This window comes from Sapajus apella, unplaced genomic scaffold, assembly GCF_009761245.1.
Source record: "Sapajus apella isolate SASKATOON/1434 unplaced genomic scaffold, GSC_monkey_1.0 scaffold20, whole genome shotgun sequence".
Lineage (NCBI taxonomy): Eukaryota > Metazoa > Chordata > Mammalia > Primates > Cebidae > Sapajus > Sapajus apella.
The window spans coordinates 27,020,291-27,036,120 of record NW_022436960.1 but is presented as its reverse complement, the minus strand read 5'-3'; the positions used below and the strand labels follow the sequence as shown (position 1 = coordinate 27,036,120).

The 15,830-nt window shown below is 42.3% G+C and overlaps 1 protein-coding gene across 21 annotated transcripts in view; it reads left to right on the top strand.

Moving 5' to 3' along the window:
• The window catches only part of TTLL5 (tubulin tyrosine ligase like 5), a 283,926-nt gene that overhangs the window by 237,864 nt on the left and 30,232 nt on the right, over window positions 1-15,830 (top strand). For 10 of the 21 annotated variants that reach the window (XM_032287224.1, XM_032287246.1, XM_032287235.1 and 7 more), the window contains one exon: window positions 4,139-6,357. The exons of 6 other annotated variants lie outside the window; for them this stretch is intronic. In XM_032287224.1, the coding sequence (XP_032143115.1) occupies window positions 4,139-4,260 (122 nt within the window). In that variant the 3' untranslated portion in view covers window positions 4,261-6,357. Of the gene's footprint in view, window positions 1-4,138; window positions 6,361-15,830 lie in introns of those variants that run through there. 5 more of the 21 variants (XM_032287234.1, XM_032287244.1, XM_032287229.1 and 2 more) reach the window with 2 other exon arrangements.

The following is a 15,830-nucleotide window of genomic DNA, read 5'->3' as shown; positions in this document are numbered from 1 at the left end:
TGAGTACCTACTATGGAGAAAATAACATGCTGGGCACTGAGATACACACAGGGTAAACAAGACAGTCCACTCTCAGGGAACTTAAAGACTCAAGGAGATAGAAAAGTCAGCAGGGAATGTGCTGCAAGTGGGTATTACTGTATGCCTGAGACACATAGAATTAACAGTAGACAACACTGAGCATTAGCTATGTGTGACGCACACTTCTGAATGCTTTACACGTAAAACTCATTTGTTAACCAAACAGGCACATAATGTAGGAACTATATTCCCCATTTATGGCTGAAGAAATAAAGGGCACAGGCAGATTATAAAACTTGTCTAGGCCAGACATGATGGCTCACACCTGTAATCCCAGCACTTTGGGAGGCCGAGGTAGGAGGATCACAAGGTAAGGAGTTTCACCACCATGGTGAAACCCCATCTCTACTTAAAAAAAATACAATAAAAATTAGCCGGGCATGGTGGCGTGTGCCTGTAATCCCAGCAACTCGGGAGGCTAAGCCGGGACAATTGCCTGAACCCAGGAAGCAAAGGTTGCGATGAGCCGAGATCACGCCACTGCACTCCAGCCTGGGCGACAGAACAAGACTCTGTCTCAAAAAAAGAAAAAAAAAAAAAACTTGTCTAAAGTCTCACAGCTAGTAAGCAGTCGGGCCCAGATCTTTAGGGACTGGGGACGACTTCTTAGAGGAATAAACATCTAAGCTGACACTGGAATGTGGACAAGTCAGCCAGGAGAGGGAAGGCACAGGTGGAGTAGGAAGAGGGAACAGTGCAAGCAAAGACCAGGGGGAAATGAGACCATGCTGTGATCCACAGGCTTCCATGGATCCATGTGGCTGGGCACCGGGACATGAGCAGGGAGTGGAAAGAGAAAAGGTTATGAATTGGTAAGGCCAGTTTCTGAGCCATGTAGGGAACTTGGTCATTGCCCTGATAGCGATAAGGAGCCATTGCGGAGTTTTAAGCAGGCGGGCTGGGTGGTTAGGGGTCAGGGACTGATGTAATACACCTTAAAATGATTACAAGCTCTCTGAGAAGCTTGGGCCAGGGGCAGTGGCTCATGCCTACAATCCCAGTGCTTTGGGATGGCGAGGCAGGAGGATCTCTTGAGACCAGCCTGGGCAACAAAGTGAGATCCTATATCTACAAAAAAAATTTTTTTTAATTAGCCAGGTGTGGTGGCACATGCCTGTAGTCCTAGCTACTAAAGAGGCTGACATGGGAGGATCACTTGAGCCCAGGAATTCAAGACTGCGATAAATTGTGGTCCTGCCACTGTACTTCAGCCTGGGTGACAGGGCAAGACCCTACCTCTAATTCAAAAAGAAAAAAAAAAAGCCTAGTTACGTGACTGCATCGTTGGGATAATTATATGGATCTCTTAGGCTTATAGTGAGGATTAAATGAAGCAATATATAGGCAAGGCACTATAAGTACATAACCACACCTAGGTCATGTAGTATGATAGGAGTGTAAGGATTTGTTCACCATTGAAAATCTGCGTTGAGCCTGAATTCAACAAATAGTTGATGGGTATCTACTCACCTCATTCCTCCAAAAAAAAAAAAAAAAAAAGAATTACTAGAACATGGTAGTTATTATATTTTTAAGAAAGTAAACTTTTCCACCTGGGATTATTGTGGACTGCGAAGTAATGGCACAGGGAGTCATGGCCAAGTTAGAAGGATTTCCGTGAGATACCCTGTTGGAACCCCTTCGGCTCTTCAAATCTGCTTCAGCTGGAGAAATTTGCAAACCCCAGGAGATCCCTGACTAGACTTCATTTGTGTGTCTAATTGACAAATTAAGTGTTGAATTGAACTTTGCATGCACTCCAGCTGAGCCAGTTGGAAACTTGGGTGGTCAGGTGGGTCATACTTGTAGCATCTTGACCATGAATTAGTGTTTACAGACTCTTGGTAAAGTTATTTAGAAGATTTTGTGGCACTCACTACTGAACTTGGTGTCAGTATAAACCACAGAGCAAGGAGAAGTTGTATTTTTCCTGGCTTCTGATAGCAATCTTTCCCTGCTAATTCTACCTTGTGATAACAAGCAGATCGTTCTTACATTGTTTAGGTAGTTTATATTGCTTACTGCTTTTGTGACCAAGTGACTCTGGGCCTCTGAACTCCTTGAGTTTGTTTCTACTCTGATTTTCCTGGTGCTCCTGATCCTTAGTTAAAGAAACACTGAGGAGCATGATAGAGTAAGCTTCAGGCATTTTCCATACTTGCCAATGAACATGTTACCTTCACAGCATTAGTAACTAAATCTGCTACAGTTATTTATACAACTAGTGGGTAACTGCCATGCACACCAACCTTTGAACTGCAGATCATTTCTTTTCTATGTTACAAGTAGATTTAAAGCAGCTCTATCCTAGGGGTTCAGAAGGATATCCTACAAAGATTAGGTTGCTAATCTTTTTTCTTTAAAAAGTAGCAACATTTTTCTTTAAACCCACAAGAAAGAAGAACAACTTACATAATAAGTCTAAAAGTTTACACTTCTCCCTGAGACCCAGGAAGTGTGTGCCTATGAAGGAATCCCTGAACTGTCCTTGAAAGGTATTTAGCCCATCTGGTCCAGTTAATTCAATCCATTAAACATGATATTGAGTCTATGACTATAGCAGAAGTCTGTTTTCTGGTTCCTTAACTCTCCTGTGAGTCTTGCCAGCCAGGCTTTCGGCTGTGTGAATGTTTCTCGAGCAGTCTGAAGGAGATGGTGGTTCGTCCCAGGCCACTGTTGGAAAAACAAGTCAGTCTTTTCCTAATGATGGTGGCTAAATGGCATTCTTGGTATTATGAGCATTAAATGAGATAGTGAGTTGAAAGCTCCTAGCAGAGTGCCTGGAGTACTCCATGAATGTGGATTTTCCTTGACTTTCCAACCTCAGGCTTTATATTCATAGTTTACTATGGAAGGGAAGGTGTAGAGTCAGCAAATTTGGAAATTTGAGAAGGAAGCTGGAGTGAGGGCTCTTGGCCTAAAGCCAAATTCATTGGCCTTTTTTCTTTGTACCGGTGGTGTCCTTCTTGAGTTCTAAAGTGGTGATGGTAAACTAAAATAGCAAAGAACAACAGATTAGATAACTGACATTTCTCTCATGCTGATTTGATAATGTAAACTACCATTACTGTGGAAGTCTGAAGCCACAGCAGCTGCCCTCAGCCCTGCCCCTTAGCTTCTGCCTAAGCCTTTCCTGTCCTGAAGCCCAACCTCTCCCTCCTTTTATTTTTTAAGCTCTTAATAGTCTGGTAAGGTCCCTTCCACCAGTCGCACCTTCAGAGAATCAGTGATGGATTTTATTTGCAAGCGGTAAGCAGTGTCCTTGTTAAATGTTCATTGTTTCTGGCCCTAGTAAAATGCACCATAGCTTTGTGCTCTTTGGATGGGGGTGGGGCAACAGCGCATTGTTGTGGCTGTGACTGCCTACTTCATTGGGTACCTGAGACAACAAGAGAAAGGAACATTATTATACATTAAACTCAGTGGAGCTAAAACCCTTAGGATCTCGATGTCACTTTAACTTTCAAGTGAAATTACTTGCCTGGCAGCTCTCAGCAGAATGACCTATTTTCATGATCAGATTCTTACTCTTTTTACCATGTGTTGTATAGTTTTTGGAGCTCCTGGGTGGATCTGGAGTATAATCGCATAGAAATAAAAATAAGTAGTGTCCTATACCCCTTAATGCTCCCCAGATTTTCTTTCCAGAGCCAGAGGGGTAAGAGTTTGATGCTTCAGCCCATCACCTGAAGCATGTTTTCTTTATATTGTGAATGCAGTGTAGACAGCAGAGGTCCCTTCAGCCACAATCACAAACAAATGTCATCACCAGCCATGACAGTCCTAGAACCTCTTCATATGTGGGCTTAGGAAAGCAGTCAAGTTAGGTTAGAGAATTTGAGTTGTGTTTGTATTACATGTTTTTTAAAATGCATGATCACCCATTTTTACTGTTGGGAAGCAAAAGAGAGACTGTGAATTGGTATTTGGCAGGAAGTGGGGTGGTAGCATCTGGGGGAACAGTGATCCCCTTAACCTAGTTTTAGATTTTACCTTGTGTCTTTTGGGCTAAAATCAAAACGTAGTGCTAAGTAGGGATTCTTTTTTCCATTTTCAGGATCTTTGGAAGCTCCCCAAGTTATTTTCGCCAGATCCAAACCCCTGCCCACACAATCTGGAGCCCTTGCCACAGTTATAGGACAGAGAAAATCAAAGTCGGTGAAGGCAGGGCCAATTTAAGGTAACAGTAAGAATAAGAGCATATTTTTATCATTTTCACTTGCTGACTTTATACTACAGCAAGAGACTTAGTAGCTACCAAAAGAAGTTCTAGCTTCTCAAAATGACAGTGAAGTTGGGGCTTTGTAAACCAAAGCTCAGAAGGACACTCCAAAACTGCGGGTCAAAGTTGAGCCCCAATAGCTTGCTCCTATAACGGTCTACCAGTAGGTGGCGCTGTGGCAGTAAGATCTTTCCCTACTATTACTAGAGGCTTTTGTTTGAAAATATGAGACAAATCAAAGAAACTAAAACCATGATTGAGTTGTCACAGGCAAATTATAACATAATACATAGGAAAACATGATATTTGAAGGTCAAGTTGCAGTAGTTTCAAAAGAGAATGAATATTTATTATTAAAGAAGGCTTTTAGACTAGAGTTTATAAATTGGACTTTCAGATTATGGGAGGCAGGGAGGGTACAATTTTCTTTTTAATTTTGGTGAGGTTGATAAATCAATTGTTTTTGCTGAGTTACTTAAATAAACATATGCTATAATTAGCAGCAAAACAAACTATAAACCTCATCCTCCATCCACCTAAAACAAGCTCATACATTGAAGGTATGGTCTAACTGGATTTTGTGAAGCTGTTTCCACAGTTCACCAACACTGCCGTCAGTATTTTATTCCCAGCCGTGGCCTTCAAAATTTTCCAGAAAATTCTGTGAAACTTCAAGGCTTTGATAATTCCTTTCCTCTTTGCTCTTCCCCACGCACTAAAGCATTAATGGCACACCTGCTATGAGCCTAATACTCTTCTTACCTCTGGGGGAATATTTTTAAACTTATTTGAGAAGCATTATTCATCAGAATACCCCAGGAGTGCAAAAGAGAGAGGAAAATTATTTACCCACCACAGGATTCATTTACATTGGATCAGCAAGCTTCAAATATCTTTCCCTAGCCCATCTAAACTCTTTCCAGAAAGGAATGAGAAGAGAGAAGGGAACACAAAATCCATGGCTTGGTCATCTACCAAAATGTACCAGAGAAACTGAAAACAACCAGAGTCCTGTTGGTAATCCTTAGCCAGTGGTCCTTTAATTCTGATACTAAGAGGTCTGTCCAATGAGGAACAACTAATAAAATATAGAAGACTAAAGCAAGAAGGTCAATATTTCCCTCAGGAGACTGGCAGCCAGAAGAATGAATGTGACATCAAGCTCCAAACTAAACTGATGGCCTGCCAAGAAGTACTCATGTCCATCCGCTTCTAGGACTGTGATACTTGGACCTGCCACAGTTACAATATCACTTTCCTTGAACCTCGTTCATTAGTATCCTTTACAATCCACCCTGAACATTACATGGTAAAATGGGACCATCAGCAAAAGAAGCCTTGGGAAAGAGCCCATTTCTCAACATTTTGATCTGTGTTGCAGATACAGCCCTGCTGAGCCTGAGCTGTGTTTAAGCTAGGGATGGCTGATGCTGTGCTTCGTGATTAGCCGAGGCAGTGAGACAGCATGCCAAGTGTGTTTGGACGAAGAGGACAAAGCAGGTCAGAGGGTCTCAGAAGTCCAGCTCCTCTGGTGCACCGTCACTGCTGGGAAGCTGCAGAGGCAGGCCCACCAGCCTGGCACGTGCCCATGTTTAAAGGAATTAGGTAGTTTACAAAGTGAAAAGGCAGAACCCCACAGGCCTCAGCCCACTACCTGAAGCATGCTTTCTTTTTATTGTGAATGCAGTGTAGACAGCAGAGGTCCCATCAATCACAATCACAAACAAATGTCATCACCAGCCATGATAGTCCTAGAACCTCTTCATATGTGGGTTTAGGAAGGCAGTCAAGTTAGGTTAGAGAATTTGAGTTGTGTTTGCATTACATGTTTTGTAAAACTGAGAAAAATATCGGTTGTCCTTACCAGGAGGGAGCTGGGCTGAAGGATATTAGGCGCAAAGCCTGTGTATGAGCCTTGTATGCTGCCCAGGCCAAGTGTCTTATTTAACTACATTGTTCTTTGTTTTCTTAGATTCTGTATGTGTCTGTTCATCAGAGGGCCAATTATATTTATTTTCTTATTTTCTGTATTTTCTTGAGACAGGGTCTTGCTCTATTGCCCAGGCTGGAATGCAGTGGCGTGATCACGGTTCACACTGCAACCTCCACCTCTTAGGGTTAAGCGATCCTCCCACCTCAGCCTCCTGAGTAGCTGAGACTATAGGCATGTGCCACAATGCCCAGCTAATTTTTCATATTTTTAGTAGAGATGGGGTTTTGCCATATTGCCCAGGCTGGTCTCAAACCCCTGAGCCTCAAGCAATTCACCTGACTCAGCCTCCCAAAGTGCTGGTATTACAGGCATGAACCACTGCAGCTGGCCATTTTCTGTATTCTCAGTGCTCTGGCATTTGGGGTCTTTGTAGACCCAGGGGAGAGAGTGCCTTTCACAGGGCTAATTAAGTTCTAAATGTAATAACAACTTGTCCATGAGCACACCTTTTATATGCAGACCGACTAGTCCCGAGTATCTGCTCCCAACCTCTCTATCAAACTTTCACACACCAACCCAAAAATTCCCCTGCCCTAAATCATCTCAGGGCCAGGCAACTAGATACCATCCCTGTACCCCAAAGCCCCCTGGAATTATCCAAACTAGCCAATCCAGCCAATCCAAAGCTGTTTAATTGCCCTGCCTTGCTTTTTCTGTGGAAACCTCAGCATAAGGTTCTGAACGAAGCTTTCCCCCCACTGCTGTCTTCTCCCTCCAGACTGACACTAGTATGTTCACTGTGACCCTTCGTAGTGTGCAGTGACCCGCTCCCTGGGATCTGTGAGAATTAACAACACCTTTCTTCCAAGCCTTGATTTTGTTTTCCTATTACAGCCATGCCACCTTTTACCATACCATATCCAACATGTACATTCTTAGAACAAACACCAAGAGGACAAATATCTTTAACTTGTGATACAAGGAACCAGAAAGAAACATGCATAAGGTTTATATCACCCAGTTCTAAGCAACTGGGGATACCACTTCATCCGTAGCCTGTTTTACCCAAGTGATGTTTTAACAGTACGTGTTTGGGTAGCATTGACCTGGCCGTAGCCACACAAGAAGGATGTGGATCTGTCTACATGGCAAAATCACCTGGCTTTCAGCCATTGAAGTGCATGCTTTCCTGTCCTGAGGCCTCTTTCATTTCATTTAATAACTGTGTCTACATTCAGAAACAAAACTCAAGTGTAGCTGGACAACCTGGTTGAAAGTGAGGAAAAAGACAGCCTGACTTTTAGTTTGGGGGTAGGAATAGGAGTACTTTTAAGAATCTATCCAAAAGGGGTTCATTGGCCTTAAAACCAAAGAACTCCCATTTCTGAAATGGATTAAGAAATAGGCTACTGAGGGAGATAACATCTGAAAATTGGTATTTTCTTTTGCTGAACTGGCAAAATCCCAAGAGAGGAGTGATGATTCTTCAGTTGTTAACAATCACTACTTTGTTATAGAGAAACACGGGGAGTGCAGTGGCCCCTTTCTCAAATTACACTTATGCACACACACCTCCTGGAAAAAATGTCTGGCAGCCTGGATTGTTAGAGTTTACCCACCCCTGCGTCTTGTTGCAGAGTTGTGTGGTCCTATGTAATATCCACGTACTTCGGGTGGAAGAAGACCGAGTCTGTTCTTGCAGTCCTGCACTGGGCAAGTAACCAGCAGAAGGCTGCCTTTCTTTCTGTCTTTATACATATCACATCAGGTTATCCATCTGTTCTCCGTGGTTATCCATCCTGTGAACCCACACACCTTGCTGCTAGTTTCAGTGGGATGCTTATTACAGCCACGTACCTTTGCTTTACTGTCCTTATATCCTCAGGGCATAATTGCTCCTGAAAGTTCTAAAGAAGAAGATGACATGCTAAAGCCACGCCTGTCTTTGGAAAAAGCAAGCTTTTCACATGGAAATATTTACAACTCTGCTTATCTGATCTGTAGAGTTTGAACCAGGTCCCCAAAAGTGTAGGTGGATAATAGCAGGACTTGGAGAATGATAACTGGAAGTATGTTGCCCTTTGGCGTGGTTGGCATTGATTTTTATCCTTTATTCTTTCAAATTGTGATTATAAAGAAAAATACTCAGATTCTCTTAAGTCCTCACAATGATGAGCATCACTAAAACTAAAACAGTAGTCTCTTATACTTCTTTGTTCTCATCTTTTGAACATGCAGGTATTTCCAGTTTGTACCATAGGTGTCAAGGGGCTCCCTTCTCTTAAAACTTGAATCCAAGTTATGCAGAGTTGTTTTTCTTTTGTGTGCGGGGTGGGGGGGGGGGTTATTTTTGTTTTTTTGAGTCAGAGCCTCGCTCAGTTGCCCAGACTGTAGTGTAGTGGTGTGATCTTGACTCCCTGCAACCTCCGCCTCTCAGGTTCAAGCAACTCTTGAGCCTTAGCCTCCTGAGTAGCTGGGATTACTGGCGTGCGCCACCATGTACAGCTAAGGTTTTTTTGCATTTTTAGTAGAGACAGGGTTTCACCATGTTGGCCAGGCTGGTCTCGAACTCCTGATCTCAAGCGATCTGCTCACCTTGGCCCCCCAAAGTGCTTGGATACAGGTGTGAGTCACCGTGCCCCGCTTGGTTATGCAGTTATTTGTTACTAGAGAGGAGTAGCTTGAATGTGTGGACTTTCCTTAGCTATAGTAAAACATAGCCTGCATCCTCATTATAAAATGGTGAAAGAAGTTAGAAAATCAGACTGATCTCAAAATGATGAGGTGAAGAAAAAGTCAGCTGCTTAGAAGTTGCTATAGTAGTAGTAAATATTGGTTTGGTGTTAGAAGAATCACTTTTTTTTCTTTTTTTTTTTTTTTTTTTTGAGACTGAGTTTTGCTCTTGTTGCCCAGGCTAGAGTGCAATGGCGCGATCTCAGCTCACTGCAACCTCCACCTCCTGGGTTCACATGATTCGCCTGCCTTCGCCTCCCAAGTAGCTGGGATTACAGGCACCCGCCATCACGCCTGGCTAATTTTTTGTATTTTTAGTAGAAACAGGGTTTCTCCATGATGGTCAGGCTGGTCTGGAACTCCTGACCTCAAGTGATCTGCCCGCCTTGGCCTCCCAAAGCGCTGGGATTACAGGAGTGAGCCACTATCCCCGGCCAAGTCACTCTTTTTTTTAATATCTAATGGACTGAAAAGTGACTTTGAGGTTTTTTCCTTCCCCTTTTATTTATTTGTAATTTGTTTCCCAGGGAAATTAAGACTTGTGATAAGCCCAAATGAAGATATTTTGGAATTCGACAGGAGAGTTTTTTAACTTATGCCTGAGCTTCAAATTGTATTAGGCAATGAATTGTTGATAGTTTTTCATCAGATATTGGAATATGGAATTTTCAAAATCACAACTCAGAAAAATGACCACTCACAGGCCTTCAATTTTATATTTATTCATCCTTTTTAGTATTCTCCAAAATAAATCACCATTGTGCACGTGTACATGTGCTTACTCTTCTCTTTATACAGAGGATTTGAGTGTCCACAAGAGCCTTTTGATGAGCGGGAGGAGAGAGATTCTCAGTTTACCTCTGGAAGGGAAGTTGTTGTATATGAGCACAGGCAGGAATGTCTCAAGAGCCAGATCTCGTGAAAACCTGCAGCCTTGCTGAGAGAATCAGCAGCTTTACTGGCTGAACAGCAGCTCCCTTAGCCCATCCCTGTGGCCAGGTCATTTGCTGGCTCCTTGGCAACCAGCTTCCATTGTTATCTAGGCTGACAGCTCCGCCCTGTTCATGACATGACCTCTCTCTGTGGGATTGTTTCTCTCTCTCTTTTTTTACTTTCACATTCAGCTTTCAGAAGACAGAACTGGAATACTTCCCATTCATTCCTCCAGCTAAGTGCCTCTGGTGGGCAGAGCTCTCTCTCTCCCAGGCGTTAGCTGGCCTAAATAAAGTGGGCGGCAGCTGACTTCCAGACAGATGCCAGCCTGGTACTAGGGTAGCATGATTGTGAAATACAAAGCTGCCAATGTATGCACGTCTGACCATTTTTTTTAAGATGGGATTGTAGCTAGGTGGGTACAGCATAACCTTTTCATGTCTAACACAGGGTCTTAAATATAAAACCACATGCAATAAAATAAAATGATAAGAAAGTCAGGGCCAAAAAACAAGATAATTCCCATTTTTCAAATATAATCCTAAATAAACTTATTGTAATTGAAGTGAAATTTGGTTCTAAGTCTCCTAACAGCCAGGGCAAATAGGGAAACATGATAGAGTATTTAGTTTTCACTATCAAAAAGAAAGAAATACTCCAGGGAAAGTCAAGGTTTTTCCTAGCATTGATTCTAACGGAAGTATTTTACACACTTTATGTCGGAGACACTTAACAAGGTAGTCGTCAACTACTAATGAACTATTAAAAAATAGTCAGTAGTAGCTTATCAGTCCACAAGCCAATAGAGCGATGTGTTTCATAGGCCTACTCCTTGTCATGAACTATACAAAGGTAAAATATTATAGTACACATCAATGAAGACAGTTTTGTGAAGGGACAAAAATAATATGGTCTTAGCCTCTTTGTGGTCCCTGTAATCCAAGGGTAAGATAATGGTTATTTAGAAGATTGGGAGAATTGCATGTGTCTTAGGCAATCTTAAATATAACTTCTCTCAATTGATCGCTTGATAAAAGCTGGTTGTGTTCTTAGGCAAGGATCCAGATACCTGGTCTTTTATCTTACTGTTTGAAGATGCATATATTAATATATGCTTTGTAAAGCAGGTGGCAGAGGTAACATCTTCTGAAAGTGTTGGCACTGAGCAGTATTCTCAGGCTCTCATGTGGGATGTTTATTTTCTGCTCCTTTGCTCGCATGCATAGTTTCCTCTGCCTAGACACCATCTCCCCACTTTGGCTCCCTCCCTCCCCAATATGCCCAATTCCTATTTGTCCTCAACCCCTCTTCTCCTGTCCAGCCCTCCTCTATTTTAGTCTGATTTAGTTGTTTTTGACTCTGCTCCATTAGAACTCTGAGATTACCTCTATCATGGCTTTTACAACACTGTAGTATCTTTATGGTTACTTAACTGTTCCCTCTACTAAGCTGTAATTTCCTGGAATGCAAGGATCAGGTCCAAGCGTACTCCGAAACTCTAGGGCCTAGCCTGGTGCCCAGCCTGGAGTAGGGGTTTAAGAAATCCCAAATGGGAAAAGAAAACAAAAAATAATAAAGTGACAAAATAAATAACCAAAAACAAAAGGAATTCTGATTGAATAGATGAATGAGTAAATTTTCATATTTCTGCCTTTGTTTATTCTTCTACTGACATTTGGAATATCTCTCTACATATGCAAATTCTTCCTGTCCTCAGGCCAGGCTCGGTGACCCACACCTGTAATCCCAGTGCTTTGGGAGGCTGAAGTGGGCAGATCACTGGAAGCCAGGAGTTCAAGACCAGCCTGGCCAACATAGCAAAATCCTGTCTCTACTAAAAATACAAAAATTAGCCGGGTGTGGTGGCACGTGTCTGTAGTACCAGCTTCTCAGCTGGCTGAAGCAGAAGAATCGCCTCAATACCATGAGGCAGTGGTTGCGGTGAGCAGAGATTGTGCCACTGCACTCTAGCGTGGGCAACAGAGCAAGACTGTGTCTCAAAAAAATATATATATATTATTATATCCCCTAAGGGTCCAGTTAAGTTTTCTGTTTTGTTTTGTTTTGTTTTTGTTTTGAGATGAGTCTCTTTCTCTCGCTCATTTATCTTGCTGTTCAAAAAATTCATAGAGGCCTACAATTTATATCACAAAGTTTAGCGGTTCGTCAGATTTTGTCCTCTTTTATCACTACTTACTTTTTCGTTGAATTTTCTCTTCAGTAAGACCATAAACTCTTTGAGGGCAGAATTATATTCTGTATGTTTCTTGAATCCCTAGTTTCACCCAAAATGTTTCATTACCTTGTATTGTAGACCCTAAAGAAAAGAATACATATGTACATACATAAAACTTTCTGGAAAACAGTCCATTTCCTCTGTTCTCTTGGATTTAAGTAAAATGCCTAACCTCAGAAGATAAAATCTTCTAATAAAGATTTCATAAATATGCATTTCATTATTAAACAATCTTCAAAATCAGAATAACCTTCCTTATAAATTACCTGGTATTTCTATCCCATTTCTTGCAACATTGTAAAACTACTTCCTATAAAATAATGAATGATTGATCACGACTCTTTAGATAATGTCTGATACACGTTCATAACCTTACTATAACTTGTTACATTGCAGATTTCAGTATGAAATTGTTCCATTTTAGACCACATTCAAGAATCTCATTATAAGGGAACAAACTTAAAATGAGATTGTGTTCATTTGGAAAATATTAGCTTTCACCTTTTTTTCCCTATACATCAACTAACTAATTGAAATTAATCAGATTTTTCTTTTGAACACTCAACTGTCTTTTGTATTATCTTCTGAACTCACCATGAATTCTTTAGGTTCCTCTTAAGTTGTATAATACCTGAAACTGAACACCACACTCTAATATTAGAGATCTGACAGGTGTTGAGTATTGTGTAAAATTTATCATCACGGTTTTGGAATCATATGTTATACTTTAAATGTGCACAGTATTCCCAGAAACAAAACTGAAGTTATCTTAATCCTTACTTGTTACCTTCCCTACTTCCTTTGGCTTCCCAGGGCCATGTAGCATTACCAGTGCTGTTGTCAGTAACAATACCTAAGTTTTATAAGAATTCCAGAATTCAGGATGGAAAGATCATAACACTGAAGTCAGACTGACCTGTGTGGGCTCTGTCACTGCCAGCTGGCAACTTTAGGCTAATCACTTAACCTCTTTCAGCCTCAGTTTCCTCATCTATACTATAAGCATAAAAATATCAGTGTTGCAGGATTGGGATATAAAGATTATAGATTACCTCAACAGCAACAGCAGAAATTCCTATATAAACATGGGCTTGAATAGACATTCAAAGAAGATATGCAAATGGCCAATAGGCACATGAAAAGATGCTCAGCATCCCTAATCATAAGGGAGATACAAATCAAACCCGTGGTGAGATACCACCTCACACCTTTAGGATGGCTACTATTAAAAAAGCAAAAAATAAGTCGGGCATGATGGCTTCTGCCTGTAATCCTAGCATTTTGGGAGACCAACAAGAGGACTGTTTGAGGCCAGAAGTTCAAAACCAACCTGGGCAACACAGTGAGACCCCATCTCTAGAAACAATATGAAACAATTAGACAGGCATGATTGCACATGCCTGTAGTCTCAGCTGCTTGGGAGACTGAGGCAAGATTGCTTAAGCCCAGAAATTCAAAGCTGCAGTGAGATGTGATTAGGCCACTGGACTCCAGCCTGGGTGACAAAGCAAGACTGTCTCAAGAAACAGAGATAGAGGGGATGAAGGGAGGAGAGAGGGAGGAAAGAAGGAAGGGAAGAACAAAAACTAACAAGTATTGGGGAAGACATGGAGAAATTGGAGCCCCGGTACACTGTTGGGAATGTAAAATGGTGTAGCCGTTATAAAAAACACTATGGTGGTTCCTCAAACAATTAAAAATAGAATTACTGGCCAGGCACAGTGGCTCACGCCTGTAATCCCAGCACTTTGGGAGGCTGAGGCAGGCGAATTACTTGAGGCCAGGAGTTCAAGATCAGCCTGAGCAGCATAGTGAAACCCTGGCTCTACAAAAAATAAAAAAGTAGCCAGGCACAGTGGTGCATGCCTGTATTCTAACTACTTGGGAGACTGAGGTGGGAGGATCACTTGAGCTGGGAGGTCGAGGCTTCAGCGATCCATGATACAGCAGGGCACTCCAGCTTGGGTGACAGAGACTCTGTCTCAACAAACCAACAACATTGAATTACCATATGATCCAGCAATTTCACTCTGTGCGTATGCCCAAAAGAACTGAAAGCAGAGACAGAAACAAATATTTCTATACGCATAACAGCATTATTCACAGTAATCAAAAGACAGAAGCATCCCAAGTGTCCGTCAGCAGATGAATGAATAAACAAAATGTGGTCTGTATATTCAATGAAATATTCGGCTTTCAAAACAAAGGAAATTCTGCAATAACTACAACATGGAACCTTTAGGACATTATGCTAAGTGAAATCAGCCAATCACAAAAAGACAAGTACTGTAGATTCCACTAATACAAGGTACCTAAAGTAGTCAGAATCGGAGAGACAGAAAGTAGAACAGTGGTCACCAGAGGGTGGGGAGTGAGGGGAATGGGAAGTTTTTGTTAATGGGCAGAGTTGCAGTTTTGCAGGTGAAGCGTTCTGGAGATGGATGATGGATGGTCACACAGCGTGAATGCACTTAATGCCACTGAACTGCACACTTAAAAATGGTAGGATGGCAACGTTTATATGCATTTTGCCACAATTTTTAAAGAAAGGTTATAGATTGTGTATGTATTATACCCCAAATTAGGTGTTTTTGTTTTCTCGACTTTGCATTTGAGGAAACTTAAGGCTGAGAGAAGTAGCTTGTCCAAGCCACACAGTCAATGGTGGAGCTGAAATTCAAACCCAAGCACTTTTTTTTCCAGAATCTGCTGAACTGCCTCTTCATCTGAAAACTCTGGGCCCCTTAAGGTGATTTCATTTTATCGGCTTCCTTTCCTAATGGTGCTGAGCAGCTGGTGATGAGGCCCTGCAGCCTCCACCTCCCTGCAGTGTCTAGTTGTTATCTCAAATGGCTCATTAGGGGGATTCCTGGCAGTAGGTGGGGGGCATATGTAGTTTAGGCTGGCTATTTTTCTATCCAGCCATTTAACTTTCCCTCATTTGGATGGAGCCAGACCTGGAAAGGGGAGGATAGGAGCAAGGTGGGCCTTCTGCCTGTACTCCACTGGATGGGAGTGATGGTGGTGGTTGTGGTGATCTTTCCCACATGCCTGAACTGCCTTTGAAGGGACAGCGGCTGATTGGCAGGGAAACACGGATGCAGATTAAGCTCTGCAGCAGAGGGTGGAGCTGAAATGGGGAGGTCAGAGGTCGGGGAGAAATAAGAGGGCTTAGGAATCACCCCTGGATTAGTTAAGAGAGCATTCCCTGCAGGTAACAGAAACTCAGAGAAATCAGTGGCAGGGTAAGTAAGGGATTTATTTTTCTCACATGTCAGGAAGTCTGGAGACAGGAGGTCCCGGGCTAGTGCTGCTCTTCAGAGACATAACTGAGGAACCAGGCTGCTCTCTTTCTGCTTGACTAACTCTAAAGCATTGGCTTGAATTTTGTTGGTCATAAGATGGTTTCTGTTCCTACTGGCATTGTGTCGGTGTTCCAGCGAGAAGAGGGGGAAGGGCAAAAGACAGATGCCAGCTCCATCTGTCCCCCTCTCAAAGACACTTTCTTGGAAGCCTAGCAGTTTTAACTGCCATATCATTGGCCAGCAGCTCCCTTGCCTACTTCTCCTTAGCGACAGAGGTGTCTAGAGAGGTGGTCTTTTAGCTGGGCACATTGTCTCCCAGTCAGATCTGGGCTGTCTTACTGAGGAAGAAGGGGGTCTGGCTGTTGATGTACATCTCTGGTTTCAATC